We start from the raw sequence: 27,899 nt of genomic DNA, 5'->3' as shown, positions 1-27,899 counted from the left end.
GTTGCCTGGATTGGGGAGCATGCTTTATGAGAATAGGTTGAGTGAACTTGGCCTTTTCTCCTTGGAGCGACGGAGGATGAGAGGTGACCTGATAGAGGTGTACAAGATGATGAGGGGACATTGATCATGTGGATAGTCAGAGACTGTTAGTGCAGATGCTGCATGTTAGCTTGATTTCAACATTAGAGAAAAGTTTGGAGCGCAGAGAAAATTTGCAAGGAGGTCACAGGGACTTGAGGACCTGAGTTATCAGGAAAGGCTGAAAAAGTTAGAACTTTATTCCTTGGAATGTATCGAATTGAGTTGACTTTATTTCTTACATCCTTCACATACACGAGGAGTAAAAACCTTTACGTTACGTCTCCGTCTAAACGTGCAATGTGCATGTAACGTTCAGTTATATTGGCTCGTGTATGTCTAGGGGAAATCCAGCCCAGCACCCACCTCAACACTCCCCTCAGGGTCAATCGCCGCCCGAATCAATCACGAACATCGATCATCAGCCAGCACACCCAGTAAATTTTAACAAATACACTTTATAGATATTACTAATTCTATGACATTAATATGCATTTGATACAGAGAGGAAAGTAATGGGAAAAAAAAGGCGCCAACACTTATCAAAGTCCAAGTTCTTTGCGCGCTATGTTGGAGCTCAATTCGACTTCAGACGACCACCCAAATTCCGTCGACTCGCGGCTCGGGACCACCCGGAGTGATCGACCGGAGCCTCTCCGCACGTCCGCGGTCCTCCTCGTCTCTCCTCCCGACCCCCCGCCAAAACTCAGTCCACAGTCATATCATACATCATGGCATCCGAAAACAAAACGATACATAACCACCCATTGGCTAATAGAACCCTGTTGTCTCATTTAAAGTAAAACAAACTGTTAGCGCAAACTCTCTTCAGCGTTAAAGCACAACAAAGCCGCATTCCCCAGATTAACATAACAAAGCCGCCATTTTAAATGTAACAAAAGAAAGACCCCGTACATGCAAATTATAGTAATTTCCAATAAATAGTACGTACAACAGGACAGTCAATATAACATAGAAATGCAGTTGTATCAGCGTGAGTTAATCAGTCTGACGGCCTGGTGGAAGAAGCTGTCCCGGAGCCTGTGGGTCCTGGCTTTTATGATGTGGTACCGTTTCCCGGATGGTAGCAGCTGGAACAGTTTGTGGTTGGGGTGACTCAGGTCCCCAGTGATCCTTTTTACACAGCTGTCTCTGTAAATCGAGGGGAGGTTTGAGGGAACTACAGAAAACTGCGAGGGTTATAGTCAGGGTGAATGCAAGCAGGCTGACAGGACGAGACTGAAAGGTCACGGGATAAGGACGAGAGGTGAAATGTTTAAGTGGAGCACGATGGGGGTGGGGGGAGCTTCTCGTGCAAGGGTGAAGAACGAGCGTTGGATGCTGGTTCAACTGGAACGTTTTGAGGGAATTTTGGATGGGTACATGGATGGGGAGAAGAATGGTCTGGGCGCAGGTAAATGGGACGAGGTGGAAAACCAAGCTGGGAGTGGACCAAATTGGCCAAAGGGCTTGTTTATGTGTTCTACGACTATGACCTCCCAACTCTTGTACTCACTGCCCTGCCTGATGGAAGGAGAATAAGGGGGAGATCGAACAGAGACATACAGAGTCACGAGGGTTGCTACGTCCCTTCTTCACCATCCTGTCCACCTGCCTTGCTGCCCCATGACCTTCTGCCCTGAAACGTTCTCCCGGCCCTGTCATTCGCCGTGCAAGCCCTGCCCTGCTTTAGCGGTGGTGGGCAGCCGTCGTCCCCAGGGGATCATGGGTTTGAGCCTCTGGTGGACCGTTCAATAAGATCGTAGCTGATCTGACCAAGGACTCACCTCCACCTACCTGCCTTTTCCCCAACTTCTGGATACAATAGGGTCTTTTGAGGGACACTTAGGTAGGTCAATAGGCCAGCTGGTGGCATAGTGGCATCAACACTGGACTTCGGGGCGGAAGGTCCCGAGTTCGAATCCAGCCGGCTCCCGTGCACGCTGTCCACCTGTGCTTGGTTGAGCAACTCGACCTCGTAAAAAAAGAAATTCCCAGCTGCAGAAACATCAACAGCAAAAAGTTGATGGCCTATGCCCTCTTGTGAGTTTGAAAGGCAATTTCTCTTTTCTCTGGGTAGGTAAATGAAGCTTTGAGAAATAGAGGGCTGTGCGGTAGGCTAACTCTAGGCGGTTTCTGGAGTAGGTTACGCGGTCAGCACAACATTGTGGGCCGAAGGGCCTGTAATGTGCTGTAGATTTCTATGTTCTATGCCCTATAACCCTTAATTCCCCTACCATGCAAAAATCTGTCCAGCCTTGTCTTAAATATATTTTACTGAGGTACCCCCGCGCTACGCTGGGCAGAGAATTCCACCGCTCAAGGACGTACCAGTCAGTAGGTTGTAAATCATCCCGTGATTTGGCTAAGGTTAAACCTGTGGCTTGCTGGGTGGTTTGACTCAAAAGGGCGTATTCCGCCCTGTCACTCGAAGTAAGAGAAACGTGCTTCCCAAGATATTACCTCACCTTACCCTTGTGTGAGTTAGAGTCCGTCCAACGGGAGGCTAGAGGGAGGAGATAGCGATGGGCCGGTAAGGATTTTTATTTTTGTCGTCTCGGCGTCGTTGACACGCTGCGCTTTCATTTCAGGCGAGCCCCGTGGTGGCCCAGGTGAACCTTCTGTCACAGAACGTCAGGATGCTCAGGTCTTCTGTCCTGCCTCCGAACTCCGCCGTGGACTCGTTCGCCCTCCTGCAGAGCGTGGGCCAGCCGGAGCTAGGCTTCATGGAGGAAGACGTCAACACTCCCAAGGTTTGTCTCTTGGGTTTTCTCTCTTTTTTTTATATAAAAATCTGTGACCTGCGCCCGGAATCGGGGCAAAGGGAAGGAAAGTTAACATTGCTGTGCTTTGCCTCGTCGGCCGAGTACTGCGCGTCGCGCTTCCTGGCGCGGTCACCCTCAGGTCAGAGCACTTTCTGTTCCGCGCCTAACGAGAGAGCGGGCGGCTTAGCGTTAGGACCTGAGCTGCCGAGCTCCTCCGGCGTTTTGTCTGGGTTGCTGCAAGTTTCCAGCGTCTCTCCCACGGTCGAGGACCTCGCGTCAGGAGGTAATGCACCCGCGCTGCCGGAGGCCGTGGAGGACGTTTTGTCGCCGATCCGAACTGACTGGGGTCTGCAGGTGAGGGGAGCCCAGGGTCCAGTTGCACAGGGAGGTATGGAGGCCGAGGTCTTCCAGCTGAGAGGTTTGGGAGGATGGCAGTGCAGAGTGAGGAAGTCGAGACAATGAAGAGCTTCTTCACTGTCTGGATGCTCCAGGGTCAGTGAGGAGCCAATGAAGTAGCTTCTGCTGTTGACTTGTTGTGACGGGGGGGGTGACATTGGAGCGGATCTCTTGATGGGGTGGACTCTCCAACCGACAGCCAGAATCAGAATCAGGTTTATTATCACCGGCATGCATCGTGAAATTTGTTAACTTTGCGGCAGCAGTATTTAGATTATGAGGACACTCAGTCCTCTTTTATTGTCATTTAGAAATGCATACATGCATTGAGAAATGATACAATGTTTCTCCAGAGTGATATCACAGAAAACAGGACAAACCAAAGACTAACACTGACAGAACCACATAATTATAACATATAGTTTCAGCAGTGCACAGCAATACCATAATTTGATGAAGAACAAACCATGGGCACGGTAAAAAAATAGTCTCAAAGTCCCCGAGTCAATCGACTCCCGAGTCCCCGATAGCAGGCGGCAAAAGGGAGAAGCTCCCTGCCATAAACCTCCAGGCACCGTCAACTTGCCGATGACTTGGAAGCAGCCGACCACAGCCGACACTGAGTCCGTCCGTCCGAAAACTTCGAGCTTCCGACCAGACCCTCTGATACAGCCTCCCGAGCGCCATCCTCTGCCGAGCGCCTTCGAACTCTCCCCGTCCGCTGAAACGCGCAAAGCCGAGGATTTTGGGGCCTCCGGAGATTCCGGTTACCACACAGTAGCAGCGGCAGCGAAGCGGGCATTTCAGAAGTTTTCCAGATGTTCCTCCGTGCTCTGACGTCCGTCTCCATCAAATCAGAATTGTGCACGGTCCCCTACTTGACAGATTACGGACATCATTCACCGGGGAGGCCGCGCGCGCTGCCGCCGTGCCGCCTTCTTCTCCCCTAATGCAATGTATAATGCAATACAATGTTAAAAATTTGTAATTTTATATATATGTATATTAAATAGTTAAATTAAGATAAGTAGTGCAAAAAACATAAATTTTAAAAAAAGGTGGTGAGGTAGTGTTCATGGGTTCAGTGTCCATTCAGAAATTGGATGGCGGAGGGGAAGAAGCTGTAACTGAATCATTGAGTGTGTGTCTTCAGGCTCCTGTACCTCCTCCCTGACAGACAATGAGAAAAGGGCGTGCCCTGGGTCCTGGAGGCCACTGATGATGGGTGTCACCTTCCTGGGACACCGCTCTTTGAAGATGTCTTCGATACTACGGAGGCTGGTACCCAAGATGGAGCTGAATCATTTTACAACTTTCTGCAGCTCACTTTGATCCTGAGCTGCTGCCCTCTCTCACCCCATACCAGACAGTGATGCAGCCAGTCAGAATTCACTCCACGGTACATCTGTAGACGTTTTCGAAAGTTTTAGGTGACAGTTTTAATCTTCTCGAACTCCTGATGAAATATAACCGCTGTCTTGCCTTCTTTATAACTGCATCAATATACTGGGACCAGGCTAGATCCTCAGGAACTGCGAGGGACTTGAAACTGCTCACTTTCTCCGCTTTTGATCCTTCTGTGAGGATCGGAATGTGCTCCTCCGTCTTACCCTCCCCGAAGTCCACAGTCAGCTCTTTCGTCTTCCTGACATTGAGTGCAAGTTTGTTGTAGTGTTCTGGTGCAGTGTGTTGAAACTCTGACTAAACACCAAAAGACAAACCGGCGCCAATGAAGACAGAGTCATAGTAAGGTTAACCATTTACTGTGCACTACATCGTATGGTGAAAACTGTTGATAAAAAAAATACAAACATATACAGCGTCCGTTTCATTCTGGAGACCACCCGTGCTCTCTTCTTTTAGCAAGTGTCTCCAGCCGCCCCGAGTAGCGGGCAAGGGGGGGTCCAGTCAAACCGCCGCCGGGACCGAGCCCACCCCGCGTTTGAAATTGAAAAGCCGGCACGTGCGCCACCCGAACCGCCTCTTCCTTAACAGAAACCGCATTAATATTTTTACTTCAAACACTTTCTTATGAACTTACGGCGTTGCTTCTATAATGTTTCTTCGTGGGTAGACACGGAGCTCTTCACGATCGCGCTGCACGCATGGCACCACCTTTACACCTTCCCGAACCAGAGGTTACACATAAGACGCGGCGAAACCGGAGGTGATGTCGTCGCATGCCGCAATATACCGTAGACAATGAATTTACCTTCGTTATACTATAACATAATTATCAACCTCTAACTTTAACTAGAAAATAGTTACAAACAAATCATTTAAAACGTAGACCCAACAACGTCAAATAAATTCCTTAAAGGCTAAACAATTGTTGCTGTGGCAGCAGTCAACTGGTATATCTTGCTCCCGTACGCCCTCTCGTCTCCGTCTGACATTCTGCCAGCAATCATCAGTAGATTTAGAGATGGCACTTCAGCTGTGCCTAACCACACAGAGCGTAAAGCAGTGGGCTAAGCACACATCCCTGAGGTGCCCCAGGATTACCCATCCTGTCATTTCTGAGGAACATGGAGTAGCCCTCGCGTTAGTCATCGGACCTTTTTTCTCCTCCTTGTGTCATTTTGACAAACGCTAATTTTGTCTTCCAGTATGTCAGAAGGCATTTTCTGCAATTATCGCCCAAGTCTGAACAGAGTTATATTTAGCATTAACGAAAACCCAGAAAGAAACTGATCATAGCCCTTCACTGCTCAGTGGAGCGGGGAGCTCAGATGTCAGACGGGTCCAGTACCCGCCTTCCTGTGTGCCTCTGACTCAGAGAGAGTGAGCTGTTCCATTGTAAAGACTATGCTGAAAAGATCTTCCCCTGCAGGAGACAGACGTGACTCACAATATTTCTGGAAGGTAGATCTGTGAAGCAGGTCTCAGAATCACAATCGGGTTTCTCTTTCCTGTCACCAGCACATGTGGTGAAATTGGTTAACTTAGCGACAGCGGTACAATACAACACAGGAAAAGAAAAGATAAGGTAACCAATTACAGAAATGCATATATGTATGTTAAATAGATTAAAAATAGTGCAAAAACAGTAATGTATATGTAACACCCTGGGAAAGGTTTCAGATTTTGGTAACTAGTTTGTCTTCAGAGCAGTCAGGTTACAAATATTTTTTTTTAAATGAGGTAGACTCCATTGGTTTTTCCATGAATTCAAGAACTCCCCTTGAGGGCTCTATCACACCCCTGGAGACTGTAGGAGGGTGTTTCCTTCCTTGGGAATTAATTCATGCTGTGGGTGTGGCTGTCGGGGACAGGGATGTGCTTGCACCTTTGAATTCAGAATTTCTTCCACATATTTGAGGAGAGTGCAGCTTCAGGTGTTGCTGAGAATTAACCAGGCTTGCTTTCCTATCTATTACACTGAGTCTGAAGTGAAAGTCAGTCCAGATGGATTGACAAGTAGAGTGAACAGAGGGACAAGATTGGCAGCAGTTCCCAATGCATTACCATGAATGTAGACACACAAACTCATGCATGGCATAGTCACTGTATTACTGTGAGCATAGAGACACACAGTGTGATCACTGTATCACTGAACGTAGAGACAGTGTGATCACTGTATCACTGTGAACATAGAGACACACAGTGTGATCACTGTATCACTGAACGTAGAGACAGTGTGATCACTGTATCACTGTGAACATAGAGACACACAGTGTGATCACTGTATTACTGTGAACGTAGAGACACACAGTGTGATCACTGTATCACTGTGAATGTAGACACAGTGTGATCACTGTATCAGTGTGAATGTAGACACACAGTGTGATCACTGTATCATGTTGAATGTAGAGACACACAGTGTGTTCACTGTATCAGTGTGAATGTAGAGACACACAGTGTGATCACTGTATCACAGTGAATGTAGAGACACACAGTGTGATCACTGTATCAGTGTGAATGTAGAGACACACAGTGTGATCACTGTATCACGGTGAATGTAGAGACACACAGTGTGATCACTGTATCATGTTGAATGTAGAGACACATAGTGTGTTCACTGTATCAGTGTGAATGTAGAGACACACAGTGTGATCACTGTATCACAGTGAATGTAGAGACACACAGTGTGATCACTGTATCAGTGTGAATGTAGAGACACACAGTGTGATCACTGTATCAGTGTGAATGTAGAGACACACAGTGTGATCACTGTATCATGTTGAATGTAGAGACACACAGTGTGATCACTGTATCAGTGTGAATGTAGAGACACACAGTGTGATCACTGTATCACAGTGAATGTAGAGACACACAGTGTGATCACTGTATCAGTGTGAATGTAGAGACACACAGTGTGATCACTATCACAGTGAATGTAGAGACACACAGTGTGATCACTGTATCAGTGTGAATGTAGAGACACACAGTGTGATCACTGTATCAGTGTGAATGTAGAGACACACAGTGTGATCACTGTATCATGTTGAATGTAGAGACACACAGTGTGATCACTGTATCAGTGTGAATGTAGAGACACACAGTGTGATCACTGTATCATGTTGAATGTAGAGACACACAGTGTGATCACTGTATCAGTGTGAATGTAGAGACACACAGTGTGATCACTGTATCACAGTGAATGTAGAGACACACAGTGTGATCACTGTATCAGTGTGAATGTAGAGACACACAGTGTGATCACTTTATCACAGTGAATGTAGAGACACACAGTGTGATCACTGTATCAGTGTGAATGTAGAGACACACAGTGTGATCACTGTATCACGGTGAATGTAGAGACACAGTGTGATCACTGTATCAGTGTGAATGTAGAGACACACAGTGTGATCACTGTATCAGTGTGAATGTAGAGACACACAGTGTGATCACTGTATCAGTGTGAATGTAGAGACACACAGTGTGATCACTGTATCACAGTGAATGTAGAGACACACAGTGTGATCACTGTATCAGTGTGAATGTAGAGACACACAGTGTGATCACTGTATCACGGTGAATGTAGAGACACACAGTGTGATCACTGTGTCACGGTGAATGTAGAGACACACAGTGTGATCACTGTATCATGTTGAATGTAGAGACACACAGTGTGATCACTGTATCAGTGTGAATGTAGAGACACACAGTGTGATCACAGCAGTGGGAACGAGCTCCAGTTCCTTTTCCACTAGTGTACAACGCTCCCTCAGTCAACAACTTCCGGTTTGTCTATGAAACTGTCCTTCCCACCTCTTTTACGTCTGCTCTTCACCGACAGGCGTTAGAGACTGCAGTTTGCGATTTACAGTTTAGAGTTCGATTCAGCGACCTGGTGCTTTGCTGTGCTCCGTTAGAATTCGTGGAGGGGAGCTCGGGGCCTCGCAGCTGGGAAGCTCAGGCGGTCTCTATCTCGCCGACTGAAGCGTCTGCTGACGGCCGCACTGAGGCGTCAAGGAAGATTGGAGCTTCGAGGGGAGTGTGGGAGGCGAGCGAGCGTTCGGCTCCGACTGCCTGCCTGCCTTCCTGAATCGCCAGCGGGACGGTCCTCTGATTCTGGAGGAGGAGTCGGAGGGTCCTGTCACTCGCTGTGGCCTGTGCGTCGTGTCAGAAGAGGACCACTGCATTACCTCGCATGTGGAGCCACGGGGGGGTGGTGGGGGGAGGTAAATGGGCCCTTTGTCAGCTGACTGATGAATGGGGAAGGGAGTGTGACCCGGACACAGTCAGTATTTTAAACCCTTGAGCTATAATCTCCATCTAACTACGTTTTCAAAGTGAAAACGGTATCACTGCTATGATCCCAGCTCAGTCGCTCAGACAGTTAAACCGTTCTTTTTTTTAATACTTTGTTTACAATTTTCAGTTTTACAAAGACAAAATATATTGAAGGTGTACGAGTTAAACCATTCTCTCCACATGAACGACAGAGCCTGCTTGTGGTTACTTTACCGTGCTGAACGGCAGGGTTTACAACGCGGTGGTGTGTGCTCAGAGCGAGGGCTTACTGAGATAAGCTCAGGCAGGGAGCAGCTTCGAAACCGAGTAAACAGGAAGTGTTGTGTTTGGGTAAACTGCTACCACGGTGTTGTTGTGGCACACTCTCTTGACGTGCTCTCACTGAACTATTTTCACCACTATTGGTCTGCTTGTCGTCACGTGTTCCGGGAAAGCAGCAAGGAACTTTGTGCTGCACGCCTTCCGCACAGATCTAATCGTCGCATCAGTGCAGCGAAGTGAAAAACAACAGCAGGACGCGGGATAAAAAGTGTCGTAGTGTAGTGCAGGCAGACCACAGGGGCAGGGTAGACATAAGGTCAAGAGTCTATCTTAAGAACGGTCGGGCTGAGGGGCCGATTCTTCATCAAAGCCTCTGAACTCCCTGCTGCATCATATTCAATGTGTCACTGATTAATCTGTTCCGTGCCTTACAACATTTAATATTTATGCACTTCAGTTTGTTATTTATGTGTGACTCAACCTTGCTGCCGTGAGTTATTGTGTGTCATGTGTACTACTGGGCTTTACGCCCTGGCCCGAAGAAATGTTGTCTTGCTTCTATATACATTATGTATGTTATATACACGTATGTAGTTACATGGCAGTAAACTTGACTCCATCTTACTGGGCAAGTGTTCTGCTCAATAATCTTACAGTGGCAGGAGAGGGGTTGTCCGTCCCCTTCTCTGTCAAACAATAAAATAACTTGTCCCACCAGCTAACGGTTACAAGGAAGGTAGGTAGCCGGACCATGGAAAGGAGGGAATGAGGGAACTATTTCCCAAAGCAGAGCTGCCAATGAGGAAGCAGCCGAGATGACAAGGTCTGGCCGGACGGAGTAGGTGCAAGGAGGCAAGGTCACATAGAAACATAGAAAATAGGTGCAGGAGTAGGCCATTCGGCCCTTCAAGCCTGCACCGCCATTCAGTATGATCATGGCTGATCATCCAACTCAGAACCCTGTACCTGCCTTCCCCCCATACCCCCTGATCCCTTTAGCCACAAGGGCCATATCCAACTCCCTCTTAAATATAGTCAATGAACTGGCCTCAACTGTTTCCTGTGGCAGAGAATTCCACAGATTCACCACTCTCTGTGTGAAGAAGTTTTTCCTCATCTCGGTCCTAAAAGGCTTCCCCTCTATCCTCAAACTGCGGCCCCTCGTTCTGGACTTCCCCAACATCGGGAACAATCTTCCTGCATCTAGCCTGTCCAATCCCTTTAGGATCTTATACGTTTTAATCAGATCCCCCCATCAATCTTCTAAATTCCAACGAGTACAAGCCCAGTTCATCCAGTCTTTCATCATATGAAAGTCCTGCCATCCCAGGAATCAATCTGGTGAACCTTCTCTGCACTCCCTCTATGGCAAGGATGTCTTTCCTCAGATTAGGGGACCAAAACTGCACACAATACTCCGGGTGTGGTCTCACCAAGGCCTTGTACAACTGCAGTAGTACCTCCCTGTTCCTGTACTCGAATCCTCTCGCTATAAATGCCAGTTCAGGGCAAAGTCCTTCGCAGGGTTGCCAGGCAGGGGAGACCTTGGGATCCAAGTTCAGAGCTCCTAGGAAGTAGCTGCACAGGTCGATAAGATGGTGAGCAAGGCTTACGGAGTGCTTGAAGCACTGAGCTGTAAAGTCAGGGGGTTATGTTGCACCTTTATTAAACTTTGGTTAGGCCACGTCTGGAGTATGGCGTATGTTCCTGGTCGTCCCACTGTAAGGGAGGATGTTGAGGCCTTGTGGAGAGGGTGCGGAAGAGGCCTAGCAGGACGAGGCCTAGCAGGACGAGGCCTAGCAGGACACAGCCGAGGTCAGAGGGCCTGTGCTGTCACGAGAGGAGAGATAAACTTGGTTTGTTTTCTCTGGCGGGATCTGATGGGAGTCTGCAAGATTACGAGAGGCACGGATAAAGGGAGTATCTGTTTCCCAGGGTTGAAACAGACTTGATAAAGTCCCACATAGGAGATTAGTGGGCAAAATTAGGGCACATGGTATTGGGGGCAGAGTACTGACATGGACTGAAAATTGGCTGGCTGACAGAAAACAAAGAGTAGCGATTAATGGTTCCCTTTCGGAATGGCAGGCGGTGACCAGTGGGGTACCACAGGGTTCAGTGCTGGGACTGCAGCTGTTTACAATATATATTAATGATTTAAATGAGGGAATTAAAAGTAACATTAGCAAATTTGCCGATGACACAAAGCTGAGTGGCATTGTGAAATGTGAGGAGGATGTTATGAGAATGCAGGGTGACTTGGACAGGCTGGGTGAGTGGGCAGATGCAGTTTAATGTGGATAAATGTGAGGTTATCCACTTTGGTGGTAAGAACAGGAAGGCAGATTATTATCTAAATGGAGTCAAGTTAGGAAAAGGGGAGGTACAACGAGATCTAGGTGTTCTTGTACATCAGTCACTGAAAGCAAGCATGCAAGTACAGCAGGCAGTGAAGAAAGCTAATGGCATGCTGGCCTTCATAACAAAAGGAATTGAGTACAAGAGCAAAGAGGTCCTTCTGCAGCTGTACAGGGCCCTGGTGAGACCACACCTGGAGTATTGTGTGCAGTTTTGGTCTCCAAATTTGAGGAAGGATGTTCTTGCTATTGAGGGAGTGCAGCATAGGTTCACAAGGTTAATTCCCGGGATGGCGGGACTGTCATATGTCGAAAGATTGGAGCGACTGGGCTTGTATGCTCTGGAATTTAGAAGGCTGAGAGGGGATCTTATTGAAACATATAAGATTATTAAGGGATTGGACACGCTGGAGGCAGAAAGCATGTTCCCGCTGATGGGTGAGTCCAGAACCAGAGGCCACAGTTTAAGAATTAGGGGTAGGCCATTTAGAACGGATTTGAGGAAAAACTTTTTCACCCAGAGAGTGGTGGATATATGGAATGCTCTGCCCCAGAAGGCTGTGGAGGCCAAGTCTCTGGATGCTTTCAAGAAAGAGATGGATAGAGCTCTTAAAGATAGTGGAATCAAAGGTTATGGGGATAAGGCAGGAACTGGATACTGATTGTGGATGATCAGCCATGATCACAGTGAATGGCCGGTGCTGACTCAAAGGGCCGAATGGCCTACTCCTACACTTATTGTCTATCGTCCATTGAAATGTCTCTAACACCAGAGAGCAGGCATTGAAGCTGAGAGGGGGTAGGTTCAAGGGGGATGTGAGGGGTAAGTTTTTCACTCAGAGAGAGTCATGGATGCCTGGAATGTGCTGCTTGGCGTGTGGTAGGGCAAACGCATTAGAGGCTTTTAAGAGATGTTGGGATGGGTAGGTGGATGTGAGGAAGATGGAGGCATTTGGGCATTAGGAGGGATTAATGTTTGGGTGTTTTTGATTTGCTTTTTAGCTGGCTCAGCACAACGTTGTAGGCTGAATAGCCTGTTCCTGAGCTGTACTCTTCTATGTTCTATGTTTAAAGAACAGATGGAGTGGGATTTGTATGGCAGGTCTATTTGAAAATAGGTCCAGGAAAATAAACTTAACGTTTTCCTCTCAGTTCTCCTCGCCACCTTACCCCATCTAATTTCTGACGTCATAAAACCTCTTGCAAGCTCGGGGAGACGCTCTCTGACACGTAACAGAGCAGAAAGTACGGTCGGGAGTGGGAGCTTGGAGAAACTCTGTGAAACAGGACAGGGCAGAAAGTAGGGTCAGGGATGGGAACTCGGAGAGACTCTCTGAGATCGAACCGGGCAGAAAGTACGGTCAAGGATGGGAACTTGGAGAGACTCTCTGAGATTGAACAGGGCAGAAAGTACAGTCGAAGATGGAAACTTAGAGAAACTCTCTGAAATAGAAGGGCATGGGAATTGCGATCAGGGACGGGAACTTGGAGGAACTCTCTGAGACAGAAGAGCACGGGAATTACGATCAGGGACAGGAACTCGGAGAAACTCTCCGAGACGGAGGAGCACGGGAATTGCGATCAGGGACGGGAACTTGGAGAAACTCTCTGAGACAGAAGAGCACGGGAATTGCGATCAGGGACGGGAAGTTGGAGAAACTCTCTGAGACGGAGGAGCACGGGAATTGCGATCAGGGACGGGAACTTGGAGAAACTCTCTGAGACAGAAGAGCACGGGAATTGCGATCAGGGACGGGAACTTGGAGAAACTCTCTGAGACAGAAGAGCACGGGAATTGCGATCAGGGACGGGAACTTGGAGAAACTCTCTGAGACAGAAGAGCACGGGAATTGCGATCAGGGACGGGAAGTTGGAGAAACTCTCTGAGACAGAAGAGCACGGGAATTGCGATCAGGGACGGGAACTTGGAGAAACTCTCTGAGACAGAAGAGCACGGGAATTGCGGTCAGGGACGGGAACTTGGGAGTCTTAGTGCGAGATTTAGATATCGGGTCGGATCACAAGGAACTTACCCATAGACTGGATTTGGAATGTGCGTGGATGGATTATGTCTGCACAGCAGAGGGACGAGGAAGAGAACGTGACGAAGCAGAGGGCGTTACTCCCTCAGAACTCAGAGACTGCGAGGGGAAGTAATTTAGACACAGCAGTCACTTACGCTGAGAGATCGGAGGAAATGTGCCTGGTGCTTTCAGAATCTTCTGACGGAGCCCTTTCTCCTGAACGGCAGGAAGTCTCCCTGTTCAGAACATTTTGTTACAGGCGTTCTGAGTTCTGTAGTGACTCATTGTGCTTCTCCACACTCACATTAATTATCACACTTCTCGGCTGTTAAACCACTGTGGAGTTGTCATTACCATGAATAAGTGCTTTACTCAGCTGCTGCGTAGCCAGCAGATGCTGGCAGCTCTCAGCGGGTCAGAAAGTACAAGCGTCTCACGTCAATTACTGCTGCTGGCTTGTATTGGCATGCCGTTAACTCCAAACGTTAACCCTTTGTGGATGCTGCCCGACCGGCCGGCTATTTCCAACGACTTTCACCCCTTCTTGCAGGTCGCGTGTGTTTCTTTTTTCCGCGATTTCCCCCCAACTCCCGTCCAGGAAGTGACAATGGTCAGGGGGTCATACAGCAGGGAGGCAGACCCTCTTCGGCCCTTCTCGTCCCTGTTGCTCCCCCCCCCCCCCCCCCCGCCGAACTGGTCTCAGCTCCCCATGTTTGGCCCGTAGCTCTCAGAACCTCTGGCACGTAGGTAGCGAGGTAGACAAATGAGCAGAGCAGAGAAAAGTGGAAGGTGTGCAGAACTCGGGGACCCTTTGGCTTCTGTGCTCTATCTTAACAGTATGCGTACTTTGACAACAAGTTTAAACTCTGAACTTCCTGGACTAGAAATTTATTGTCGTTTATTTGTTGCTGTTGTTCAAGGTGAAGTCGAGTCCGACTCCTTGACCGTAGGGTTTTCATGGCAAGGTACGGAAGTAGACTGCCAGGCCTCTCTTCCCCCGCAGACACTGCTGCTGCCCGGGTTGGGACCCGGCCGGGTTTTGAACCCAGGACCATCTGTCTCGAGGTCCAGGCCCTTACACCACGGGCCGGCCCCGTTGCGATTTATAGTTTATTATCGTTGCGTACTCGTGCCGCAGGCCAGCAAGCTTCAGGACGCGTACCGGCGGTTTTTAAACTACCATAGACTCATAGAGAACTGCAGCACAGAAACAGGCCCTTCGGCCCATCTTATAGAACAGTACAGCACAGTACAGGCCCTTCGGCCCACAATGTTGTGCCGACCCTCAAACCCTGCCTCCCATATAACCCCCCACCTTAAATTCCTCCATATACCTGTCTAGTAGTGTCTTAAACTTCACTAGAGTATCTGCCTCCACCACTGACTCAGGCAGTGCATTCCACGCACCAACCACTCTCTGAGTAAAAAACCTTCCTCTAATATCCCCCTTGAACTTCCCACCCCTTACCTTAAAGCCATGTCCTCTTGTATTGAGCAGTGGTGCCCTGGGGAAGAGGCGCTGGCTATCCACTCTATCCATTCCTCTTATTGTCTTGTACACCTCTATCATGTCTCCTCTCATCCTCCTTCTCTCCAAAGAGTAAAGCCCGAGCTCCCTTAATCTCTGATCATAATGCATACTTTCTAAACCAGGCAGCATCCTGGTAAATCTCCTCTGTACCCTTTCCAATGCTTCCACATCCGTCTTGTCCGTGCTGAACCGTTGAAATGGAGCCGGCATCCACCATGGGTTCTGGCGGCTCGCTCCACACCTTCACCGCCCTCCGAGTGACGACGTCTCCCCCCTCGCGTTCCCCTTAAGCCTCTCACCTTTCGCCCCTTAACCCACGACCTCCGGTTGTCGTCCCACCCAACCTCAGCGGAACAAACCCTGCTTGCATTCACCCTGTCTCTACCCCTCATAATTTTGTATACCTCCATCAAATCTCCCCTCAACCTTCTACGTTCCAAGCAACAAGGTTATTAAGGGATTGGACACGCTAGAGGCAGGAAACATGCTCCCGATGTTGGGGGAGTCCAGAACCAGAGGCCACAGTTTAAGAATAAGGGGTAGACCATTTAGAACGGAGCTGAGGAAAAACTTTTTTCACACAGAGGGTTGTGGTTCTGTGGAATGCTCTGCCTCAGAAGGCAGTGGAGGCCAATTCTCTGGATTCTTTCAAAAAAAGAGTTAGATAGAGCTCTTAAAGATAGTGGAGTGAAGGAATACGGGGAGAAGGCAGGAAAAGGGTACTGATTGTGGATGATCAGCCATGATCACAGTGAATGGCGGTGCTGGCTCGAAGGGCCGAATGGCCTACTCCTCCACCTATTGTCTATTGTCTATTGAACAAAGTCCTAACCTACTCAGTCTTCTCTGAATGGGGCTTGGTTTATTACTGTTGCCAGCGACGGTGAAAAGACCGCAAGGTGCAGGAAGCAGAGTTAGGCCTTTCGGCCTGTCGAGTCTTTGCCACTCATCTTGCGCGATGTGTTCACGCGCACGGCACGGCTCATCGAGGTAGTCCGAGGTTTAAAGAAAAACATGTGTGTGAATGAAGTGCAGAATGAAAAGGCAACAGCTGCCCAGAAGGAGTGACACAGGCAGGGGATGATGAGGGGGTAGGCCGTGAGGTCAGGAGTCCATCTTGCCGCACAGGGAGACCACGAAGCCTTCCCATCCGTGAGCCGAGGCAGCACGAGGCGACGGCGGCAGAGGGCTGCGGCGCAGGTAGGCGATGAGGAGCAAGGTCGGAACGACGCAGAGAGGCTGAGGCCGGGGGTCCGCCTGACCGTAACCAGGGGGCCGCTCCGTCGCATGTAACAGTGGGGAGGGGGTTGTCCTCAGGCCTGGCCGTAGGTGGCTCCAGGATTTCGGGACCTCCGTGGGCAGGAGGGAGAATGCCCAGGGTGGGCGGATATCGGATTTCTGGCTACGCAAGCAAAGAGACGTGGAGGGTCAGGTGGGGGGGCGTCGAAACCAGTGTGGGTGAATGGGCCGCGTGCCCTGTAAGTGGCTGGTTTGCCCTCCCGCGCCAGGCCCGCCAGTGCCTGACTGATACCGTACCTGAGTAAACAAATCGAGCAGCCCAGAAGCAGCAAACCTATGGGTCAGCATACACGTGATGGGCCGAATGGACGCCTCCCACGCTCTCAATAATTTTTTTATTACATACTTATTCATTCATTGGGTTCATCATCTTCATCATCATCGGGTGCCATGCCCAGTTTGAGCTTTGACTGCCATGGCCCACACACTCCTGTTTCGGGTCAAGTGGATCAATTCATTGGTATTCATTTCCAGTTCTCTGGCCGCTGTCTCCATCATCATTTGTCTTTGTCTTCCTCTTGCTTTCTTCCCTTCAATCTTTCCCATAATTACCGTGCATTCCAACGCCTCTTTCCTAATCACATGTCCAATGAAGTTACGTTGCCTTTTCATGATCTCATACATTATTTCTCTTTTTGTGCTTGCTCTGTTCATGACATCCTCGTTAGATATTCGTTTCGTCCATGATATTCTTTGCATCCTCCTCAAAAACCACATCTCTGCTGCTACAATTCGTTTCCTCATGTTACTAGATATTGTCCAACATTCTGAGCCATATAACATAACTGGATAAACGTAACATTTCAGTACTCTGAGGCAGGTTGTCATGCCTAGTTTAGTATTGGTCAGTATACTCTTCATTCTCGTAAAGGTGTCTTTTCCCATCCCTATTCTTCTTTTGATGTCCAACTCGTACCTGCCATCTGATGTCACCCAGCTTCCTAAGTAGCAGAAGTTCTGTACTTGTTTAATGTCTTCCCCGTTTATTCTCAGCCTGCAGATAGGATTCTCCTTCTTTTTGGATATCACCATACATTCTGTCTTTTTGCAATTGATAGATAGACCCATTTTTGCACTTTCTTTGAGATCACAGCGCAGAATTTCCCTGCGAGGCATGCCGCCCAGCCAGATCGCGGGACCATTTACAGTGGCCAGTTACCCTACTAGCCAGTATGCCCTTGGACTGTGGGAGGAAACTGGAGCACCGGGAGGAAACCCACGCAGTTTTGTTTCTATTTATTTCCTTGCTTCAGACTCCGAAGCAGGTTAACAAGTTTCACGACGTGTACCGGTGACAATACACCCTGATTCTGACTCTGATCAAGTGAAGAAGTGCAGAACGGGCTCCCAATTTAACCCGAGCCGCATCACGGGGCAACTTACGATGACCAATTAGCCTACCAAGTGGAACGCCCCGTGGACTGTTGGGGGGGGGGAACGTACGAACGCCTCGCGGATGACCGAATGTCCACGGGATTAGAATTAGGCCATTTGGCCCGTCGTTTCGTCACGGCCGCTGATCCGTTTCCCCGCTCAGCCCCGATCGCCTGCCTCGGCCAGCCCGTCCTCCATTTGGAGCCGAACCCCAAACTCCGACACCCTGACGCCCTAGCAGTGTCACGCCGTCTGCGATGCTACCCAGCCGGCGAACGCCGGGAGCTGCGTGGTTGAAGGGTGAAGGTCCCTGTTGGGGGGAGGAAATCACCGCTTTCCCACGGGCAAAACCGCCCCCCTCGGGCAGCCGGTGACCAGGGCCCTCGCGACCACGGACTAATGCCATGACCCCGTCTCCGCAGGTAAATGGCTGCCTCCTCGACCCCCTGCCCCCCTCGATACCGAGGAAGGGGTGCCCGCCGACCCCCAGCAACATGATGGAGACCTCGATCGACGAGGGGATAGAGACCGAGGTGGACTCGGAGGAGGACCCCGCCCAGGTCTACGCGTCCTTCCAGGCAATGCGGTGTGGCCAGCGCCGCCACACACTGGCGGAGGTCACCAACCAGCCAGTGGTGCTGCCAAGTACAGGTAGGAAGGCACTGTCCTCCTGGGAACGCCGGGGCGCCTGAGCAGGGGGCTCCCAACCTGACCGGAGAGGAGAGTGGACCGTGGGAGAAAGGGAAGGAGGAGGGACACCAGGGGGAGGTGATGGGTGGGAAAGGTAAAGGGCTGGAGAGGAAGGAATCTGATCAGAGAGGAGAGTGGACCATGGGAGAGAGGGAAGGAGGAGGACAGGGACACTGGAGGGAGGTGATAGGCGGGTGAGGAGAAGAGGTAGGAGGCCAGAGTGGGGAACTGAAAGAGAGGGAAGGTGGAAGGGAAATGTAGGGGTGGGGGGAGAAAGGAGGAACTTGATTAATTAACCCCACAACCAAGTACATCGCATGCACATCACGCAGTGTACCCCCAAAATGCACCCGTAACTCCAGCGAGTGTGGGTTCCCATCATTAACATTTCAATCGGCCTGCTCACTGCCGAACTACCCGAGGGCTGGGTGGAGACCGTTCCCAACCGCTGGAACGCGCCGGGAAACCATAGCGGGAAGTTGAGAGAACCCTGCAGGGCTGTTCGCTGGTGACTGAGCTAGCCGGATCCGTGGGGTTTGTGGCAAGAGAACGGGGGGGTGTCTCAGTGCGCCGGTGGGGCTAACGTCTGTGCCTTGCTCCGACACAGGGAAGCTGTTCACCATGGGGGACAACCCGTCCGTGGGGAGCTTCGACTCCGAGTACGACGTGGGGCTGGTGCACAGCGAGCTCGGCGCCCTGGAGGACTCGCCGCCGCTGGCCCGCCAGTCCGTGGCTCGGATGAACCCGCCGCTGGCCGGCATCAAGCCCCCGAACCCCGCCATGGAGGCGCTGGTCTCGCAGAAGCGCGAGGTGCAGAACCGCTCCCCCGTCAGCTTCCGGGAGGGCCGGCGAGCCTCGGACACGTCCCTGACGCAAGGTGACCGCCGGACTGCGTCTCCCCCCCCCCCACCGTGCGCGGACGGGTCTGAGTGTCCTGCCCAGCCCGCCTCCTCCGTCCACCTCATCTTCCAGTGCCGGGAAGCCGTTCCTTCAATTTATGTACAGATGCGTACACCACTGCCCCGATTTAGACCATATAAGGTACAGGAACAGAATCTGGCCCTTTGGCCCATCGAGTCTGAAATGGCCCTCACCCCCCCCATCTCCTGCCGTTCTCCCCGTATCCCATCCTGCCCTGTCCAGTGGCCGAACTATCCACCCCTGCCTTAAACACACCCAACAACCTGGCCTCCACTGCCGCCCGTGGCAAGGGATTCCCCGCCCTCTGGCCTGCCCCAGACTAATCACCGGGCAATCGGCCATGACCCGCCAGACCCACCCGCCCCCTACGTCAGCGGTCCCCAACCACCAAAGCATGTGCTACCAGGCCGCGAGGAAACGATACGAGTCAGCGGCACCTTTCCTCATTCCCTGTCACGCACTGTTGAACTTGAACACAGGGTTGCCAACTGTCCCGTATTAGCCGGGACATCCCGTATATCGGGCTAAATTTGTCCCATACGAGACCGCCCTTGTCCCGTATTTCCCCCGCTAAGGTAGAGCATTCCTATGAAACCGTTCGTAAGCCGAAATGGCGTAAAGTGCAGAAACAATTACCATTAATTTATTTGGGAAGAATTTTTGAGCGTTCCCAGACCTAAAAAATAACCTACCAAATCATACCAAATAACACATAAAACCGAAAATAACACTAACATATAGTAAGAGCAGGAATGATATGACAAATACACAGCCTATATAAAGAAGAAATAATGTGTGTTCAGTATAGGCCATAAAGGGAGCAGAAGTCGGCCATTCGGCCCATTGAGTCTGCTGATCCATTCTCCCATTTAGTCCCACCCCACCGCCTTCTCACCGTAACCTTTGATGCCCTGGCTACTCAGATACCTATCAATCTCTGCCTTAAATACACCCAATGACTTGGCCTCCACTGCTGCCCATGGCAACAAATTCCATAGATTCACCACCCTCTGACTAAAAAAATTTCTTCGCATTTCTGTTCTGAATGGGCGCCCTTCAATCCTTAAGTCATGCCCTCTCGTACTAGACTCCCCCATCATGGGAAACAACTTTGCCACGTCCACTCTGTCCATGCCTTTTAACATTCAAAATGTTTCCATGAGGTCTCCCCTATAGTCGGGAAGATTAAGCCAAAACCGATTTGGGGGAAAAAATCGGCACGTACACGCCTGCGCACGTCACAGATACGCACACAGGTGCCCGCGCAAAGCTTCATGGCCCTGGTAGTCTTTTTGGGGTGAACACAAGTGTCCCGGGATTTGACTGCTACTTTTGTCCCTTATTTGGAAGTGAGAAAGTTGGCAACCCTAACTGTAAAAGACATGTTGAGGTGAGTTTAACCCTACTGGAACATGCACCCCCTCTCCCCCACCACCGATCAGCCGGTCCGCAAGAATATTGTCAATATTAAATCGGTCCGCCGTGCAGAAAATGATGGGGACCCCTGCGCTACGTCTTTGGGACGACCGGGGGCCCCGGGGAAAATCCTGACAGTCCGGGGGGAGGACGTTACTGTGACGTCGGAACTCCGATGCCCACCCCCCCCCGAGCTGTAATAGCAGCCCAAGAGAGCTTTGCAACAGGGATCAAATCAGCGAGTTCAGACCCTTTCCCCTGACAGACCAGGCCAGGTGCCAGTCGGAGAGTGGGAAGCTGGCCGGTTATCGACTTTTCCCATCTGTTCTGGGGGTGTGGTGGGGGGGGCCTCCTTTCGATCTGGACCCTCCAAAGTCGACCAGTCACCAGGGGGTGGAGTCACATATCGGCTAAGGAGTAGAAGGGGAAGATTTCCTCCCCGGGCAAAGCCTTGTTCAGCCATTTCTGTTCTGACAGCAATCCGCGTCCTCACATGCCTGCTGTTGCCGATAATTACCTTCATTTCCAGTTAATTTAACTTGAAAATCCCGTGATCTGTTGAAGGGGTATTGGGCTGAGAGGCGGTGATGAAATGGTGGAGCAGACTCGATGGGGCAAACTAATTTTATGCTCCTATATCGTGTGGTCTTATGTTCCGAGAAAATATCGTCTGTAAATTATTTTTTAAAAATCGGACAAAAGCGTTGTGGGTATTTTCGTACAGCGTTTGAGCAATAAATGGTGTACTGTCCATTATACAGGGGAAAAAAACTCATCAACTGAGAAAATTTTGTTTATTTATTTGTTTATTTTTTTAAAATTCAGATACAGCACAGAACAGGCCCTTCCACGCCGCCCAGCGATCCCCCAATTTAACCCTGGCCTAATCATGGGACAGTTTACAATGACCAGTTAACCGACCCACCGGTATGTTGTCGGACTGTGGGAGGAAACCAGAGCACCCAGAGGAAACCCACGCAGTCACGGCGGGAGAGACAATAGACAATAGGTGCAGGAGTAGGCCATTCGGCCCTTCGAGCCAGCACCGCCATTCACTGTGATCATGGCTGATCATCCACTATCAGTATCCAGTTCCTGCCTTCTCCCCATAACCTTTGATTCCACTATCTTTAAGAGCTCTATCCATCTCTTTTTTGATAGCATCCAGAGACTTGGCCTCCACAGCCTTCTGGGGCAGAGCATTCCATATATCCATCACTCTCTGGGTGAAAAAGTTTTTCCTCAACTCCGTTATAAATGACCTACCCGTTATTCTTAAACTGTGGCCTCTGGTTCTGGACTCCCCCAACATCGGGAACATGTTTCCTGCCTCGAGCGTGTCCAATCCCTTAATAATCTTATATGTTTCAATAAGATCCCCTCTCAGCCTTCTAAATTCCAAAGTATACAAGCCCAGTCGCTCCAATCTTTCGACATATGACAGTCCCGCCATCCCGGGAATTAACCTTGTGAACCTATGCTGCACTCTCTCAATAGCAAGAATGTCCTTCCTCAAATTTGGAGACTAAAACTGCACACAGTACTCCAGGTGTGGTCTCACCAGGGCCCTGTACAGCTGCAGAAGGACCTCTTTGCTCTTATACTCAATTCCCCTTGTTATGAAGGCCAGCATGCCATTAGCTTTCTTCACGGCCTGCTGTACCTGCATGCTTACTTTCAGTGACTGATGTACAAGAACACCTAGATCTCATTGTGTTTCCCCTTTTCCTAACTTGACTCCATTTAGATAATAATCTGCCTTACTGTTCTTACCACCAAAGTGGATAACCTCACATTTATCCACATTAAACTGCATCTGCCATGCATCTGCCCACTCACCCAACCTGTCCAAGTCACCCTGCATTCTCATAACATCCTCCTCACATTTCACACTATCACCCAGCCTTGTGTCATCGGCAAATTTGCTAATGTTACTTTTGATTCCCTCATCTAAATCATTAATATATATTGTAAACAGCTGCGGTCCCAGCACTGAACCCTGCGGGTAACTCACTGGTCACCGCCTGCCATTCCAAAAGGGAACCATTAATCGCTACTCTTTGTTTTCTGTCAGCCAGCCAATTTTCAATCCATGTCAGTACTCTGCCCCCAATACCATGTGCCCTAATTTTGCCCACTAATCTCCTATGAGATTAGGTACAAGAGAACGTACAAACTGCTTATGGGCAGTGGCTGGAATCGAACCCGGGTCACTGGTACCGTAAAGCGTCACGCTAACGGCTACGGTACCGCCACTGTGGTGGGGATTTGTAAATCAAAGCCTGGCTATCCCTTGAACGCCTTCAGCTGCTGGCGGCTGGGGTCTGAACCGTGCGCCCGATTTGTCGCTCCAGATCAGGATATGGCTAACGGCGGAGCAGGGGGTGTCGTTGCCAGTTAGAAATGGACTTTAGTGACGGCTCTGAGAAGGTTGCGTACGGCAAGCTGATCCGGAAGATTGGACAGAGCTGGGGAAGGGGATGCAGAGGCAGGCGGGAGAGAGGAGGGAGATTCAGAGGGAAGGAGGGTGGGAGGTTCAGAGGGAGGGAAGGAGGGAGATTCAGAGGAGAGAGGAAGGGAGAGAGGGAGGGAGATTCAAAGGGAGGGAAGGAAGGAGATTCAGAGGGAGGGAGGAAGGAGATTCAGAGGGAGGGAAGGAGGGAGAGTCAGAGGAAGGGTAGGAGGGAGATTCAGAGAGAGGGAGGCAGGAGATTCAGAGGGATGGAGAGAGAGATTCAGAGGGAACGATGGAGATTCAGAGGGAGGTGGGAGGTTCAGAGAGAGGTGGGAGGTTCAGCGGGAGGGAAGGTATTCAGAGGGAGGGTGGGAGGTTCAGATGGAGGGATGGAGGTTCAGATGGAGGGATGGAGGTTCAGATGGAGGGATGGAGATTCAGAGGCAGGGATGGAGATTCAGAGGGAGCAATGCAGATTCAGAGGGAGGTGGGAGGCTCAGCGGGAGGGAAGGGATTCAGAGGGAGGAAGGGAGGGAGTGGTTGAGACAGGCACAATTACAACATTGAGGCATATGGGTGGCTATGTGAAAGGGTGGGTCTTGCAGGGTCAGGGCTGGAATGCTGCGGCCAGCATGGATGAGACGGGCCGAAGGGCCTGTAACCGAGCTGTGAGACTCGCTGAGAGCAAGCAGGCCAGGGCTGACCTCCGGCTCGCCCTTCCAGGTATCGTTGCCTTCCGCCAGCACCTGCAGAACCTGGCCAGGACCAAGGGGGTGCTGGAGCTGAACAAGGTGCAGATGGTCTACCAGCAGATGAACTCAGACGTCAACCTCGACTCCCTGCCACCAACACAACTACAGAGGCTCCTCACCACCTACAACCAGGTAAGCCCGCCCGGTGCCATCCCGACGGTCGTACCCCGATCACCGGTTATACTGGGCCCCATACCGAGACAACGCACCTGTACAAACGCCCTCAGCACCCACAACCAGGTAAACCTGCCCACCCTGACAGTCCTCCTGTGACGGTCATACCCCGATCACCGGTAATTCTGGGTCCCAAACCGAGACAACGCACCTGTACAAACGCCCTCAGCACCCACAACCAGGTAAACCTGCCCACCCTGACAGTCCTCCTGTGACGGTCATACCCCGATCACCGGTAATTCTGGGTCCCATACCGAGACAACGCACAACCTGATGAGCACAGCCGTGAACTCATCCATGAAAAGTTTTGAGGAAAGTTCGGAGCAAGAACGAACGCAGTTAGAAAGGTGATCTCTGTCCTGCTTCTTGGAACCACTGTAAACACACGGATCTCCCCCCTCCCGCCCAAAGGATTGCCATCGTTTATGGTGCTGTTATTTACGTCTCCATTTGGCCTCCAGGAAACCGAATGGGGCTGGTCTCCTCCTGCAGGTTGCCCGACCCCACAGCCCCTACCAGGACCCCAACACTCATCTGGCTAATTCTGTGCTACGGCCAACAGCAGCTTCACTAAAACTGACCAACCTCCGGGTGCACCCTCCGTTCTATCCTGAGTTTCACTCATAGCGTGAGTCATTATACACGCACTCAACTTCCCTCAAACTGTCCTGCTCACGCTAACTTATTTTTAATCCATTTCAAAGTTCAAAGTACGTATACAACCCAAGGTTCATTATCTTGTGGGCATTCACAGTAAATACGAAGAAAAATATTAATAATAAATGAATAAACAATGAATATCAGGAACATGAGACGATAGACAGTAGGTGCAGGAGTAGGCCATTCAGCCCTTCAAGCCAGCACCGCCATTCACTGTGATCATGGCTGATCATCCACAATCAGTATCCAGATCCTGCCTCCTCCCCATATCCCTTGACTCCACTATCTTTAAGAGCTTTATCTAACTCTTTCTTGAAAGCATCCAGAGAATTGGCCTCCACTGCCTTCTGAGGCAGAGCATTCCACAGAACCACAACCCTCTGTGTGAAAAAGTTTTTCCTCAACTCCGTTCTAAATGGTCTACCCCTTATTCTTAAACTGTGGCCTCTGGTTCTGGACTCCCCCAACATCGAGGACATGTTTCCTGCCCCTAGCGTGTTCAATCCCTTAACGATCTTATATTTTTCAATCAGATCCCCTCTCATCCTTCTAAATTCCAGTGTATACAAGCCCAGTCGCTCCAATCTTTCAACATATGACAGTCCCACCATCCCGAGAATTAACCTCGTGAACCTACGCTGCACTCCCTCAATAACAAGAATGTCCTTCCTCAAATCTGGAGACCAAAACTGCACACAATACTCCAAGTGTGGTCTCACCAGGGCCCTGTACAGCTGCAGAAGGACCTCTTTGCTCCTATACTCAATTCCCCTTGTTGTGAAGGCCAACATGCCATTAGCTTTCTTCACTGCCTGCCGTACCTGCATGCTTACTTTCAGTGACTGATGTACAAGAACACCTGTTTCTCGTTGTACTTCCCCTTTTCCTAACGTCACCATTCAGATAGTAATCTGCTTTCCTGTTCTTGCCACCAAAGTGGATAACCTCACATTTATCCACATTAAACTGCATCTGCCATGCATCTGCCCACTCACCCAACCTGTCCAAGTCACCCTGCATTCTCATAACATCCTCCTCACATTTCACGCTGCCACCCAGCTTTGTGTCATCTGCAGATTTGCTAATGTTACTTTTAATCCCTTCATCTAAATCATTAATGTATATTGTAAACAGCTGCAGTCCCAGCACTGAACCCTGCGGTACCCCACTGGTCACTACCTACCATTCTGAAAGGGACCCGTTAATCCCTACTCTTTGTTTCCTGTCTGCCAACCATTGGTCCTTGAAAATGAGTCCACTGGTTATGGGAACAGTTCAGTGTTGGGGATGGGAGGGAATGAATGATGTTATTCTCTCTGGTTCAGGAGCCTGATGGTTGAGGGGTAATAATTGTCCCTGAACCTGGTGGTGTTGGTCCTGAGGCTCCTGTACCTCCTTCCTGATGGTTGAGGGGTAGCAACTGTTCCTGAACCTGGTGGTGTGGGTCCTGAGGCTCCTGTACCTCCTTCCTGATGGTCGAGAGGTAGCAACTGTTCCTGAACCTGGTGGTGTGGGTCCTGAGGCTCCTGTACCTCCTTCCTGATGGTTGAGGGGTAATAACTGTTCCTGAACCTGGTGGTGTGGGTCCTGAGGCTCCTGTACCTCCTTCCTGATGGTTGAGGGGTGATAACTGTTCCTGAACCTGGTGGTGTGGGTCCTGAGGCTCCTGTACTTCCTTCCTGATGGTTGGGGGGTAATAACTGTCCCTGAACTTGGTGGTGTGGGTCCTGATGGTTGAGGGGTAATAACTGTTCCTGAACCTGGTGGTGTGGGTCCTGAGGCTCCTGTACCTCCTTCCTGATGGTCAGGAGGTAATAACTGTTCCTGAACCTGGTGGTGTGGGTCCTGAGGCTCCTGTACCTCCTTCCTGATGGTTGAGGGGTAATAACCGTTCCTGAAACTGGTGGTGTGGAACCCGAGGCTCCTGTACCTCCTTCCTGATGGTTGAGGGGTAATAACTGTTCCTGAACCTGGTGGTGTGGGTCCTGAGGCTCCTGTACCTCCTTCCTGATGGTTGAGGGGTAATAACCGTTCCTGAAACTGGTGGTGTGGGTCCTGAGGCTCCTGTACCTCCTTCCTGATGGCAACCGTGAGAACAGAGCATGTCCTGGATAGCTGGGGTGGGAGGAGTCCATTAACAACTGTGAATTAAATGCACTATGATGAAAGATTGTGCCAAAACAGAGGTGTTATCAGTCTGACCTTTCCTTTCAGGATGAGGCTTCACAGCAGCAGGCCAATGCAGCCCTGTTTCCCAACGGAGTTCACCCATACCTGTTGTCAAGACGTCAAAGCCTAGAAACACATTACCTGCAGCATCGATTGCCGGTAAGGAGATCGCGTAGACGTGCTGGGCTTTCCCTGCTGTACGGCTACAGCACGCGATCATAACAGACGCCGAGGAAAGCAAGTCCCATTAGACGATAAGACAAGGGAGCAGAATTAGGCTGTTTGGCCCGTCGAGTCTGCTCCGCCATTCCATCGTGGCTTGAGTTATTATCCCTCTCAATCCCGTTCTCCCCTTAACCCTTGACACCCCGACGTCACGGGAGAACACGGAGCTTTGGGAGCAGCGGGTTAGCTGCCGGGGGTTGTGTGTCTGGAGAGCTTCGCCTTTCTGGGGCCGACTCTCCCGGCGCAGAGCTCGGGGAAAAGCACGCAAGAGACTTCCAGCGTTGTAAATCGGCGAGTTGTTTTGTTATGTCTCCCCTCTCGCTGTGAAACGGGGGACACCTCTTTCTCCCCTATTAGGGAGAGAGAGAGAGAGAGAGCCTGTGGTGTGTTGAATACCGGGTGAACAAGTAGCCTTTGGAGTACTGCAAGTCTGTGTCTTTGTTGATGCTTTGCTGCACGCTTGAGTGCTCGGTGGGGGGGGCGCCGATGCTTTTTCGCTGGTGGAGGACGGGGGGATCATCGCTTTACTGCTGCTTGTGCGTGGCAGGGGGGAGCTGGGGGAGGTTTTTGAGGTTCTAACGTTTAACTATCATTCATTCTTCGGGGCACCCCTCTGTTTTCGTGGATGCCTGCAAAGGAAAAGAATTTCAGG

General features: G+C 50.3%; 1 protein-coding gene across 2 annotated transcripts in view; it reads left to right on the top strand.

The window, feature by feature from the left end:
* The window catches only part of sik2a (salt-inducible kinase 2a), a 249,348-nt gene that overhangs the window by 217,459 nt on the left and 3,990 nt on the right, over positions 1–27,899 (top strand). For both annotated transcript variants that reach the window (XM_072238566.1, XM_072238567.1), the window contains 5 exons: positions 2,670–2,831; positions 18,208–18,436; positions 19,083–19,352; positions 23,991–24,151; positions 27,068–27,181. In XM_072238566.1, the coding sequence (XP_072094667.1) occupies positions 2,670–2,831; positions 18,208–18,436; positions 19,083–19,352; positions 23,991–24,151; positions 27,068–27,181 (936 nt within the window). The remainder of the gene's footprint in view (positions 1–2,669; positions 2,832–18,207; positions 18,437–19,082; positions 19,353–23,990; positions 24,152–27,067; positions 27,182–27,899) is intronic.

Source organism: Mobula birostris, chromosome 20 (genome assembly GCF_030028105.1).
Source record: "Mobula birostris isolate sMobBir1 chromosome 20, sMobBir1.hap1, whole genome shotgun sequence".
NCBI classification, from domain to species: domain Eukaryota; kingdom Metazoa; phylum Chordata; class Chondrichthyes; order Myliobatiformes; family Myliobatidae; genus Mobula; species Mobula birostris.
The sequence above is the reverse complement of the archived record's forward strand: the minus strand, read 5'-3'. Positions and strand labels throughout refer to the sequence as shown.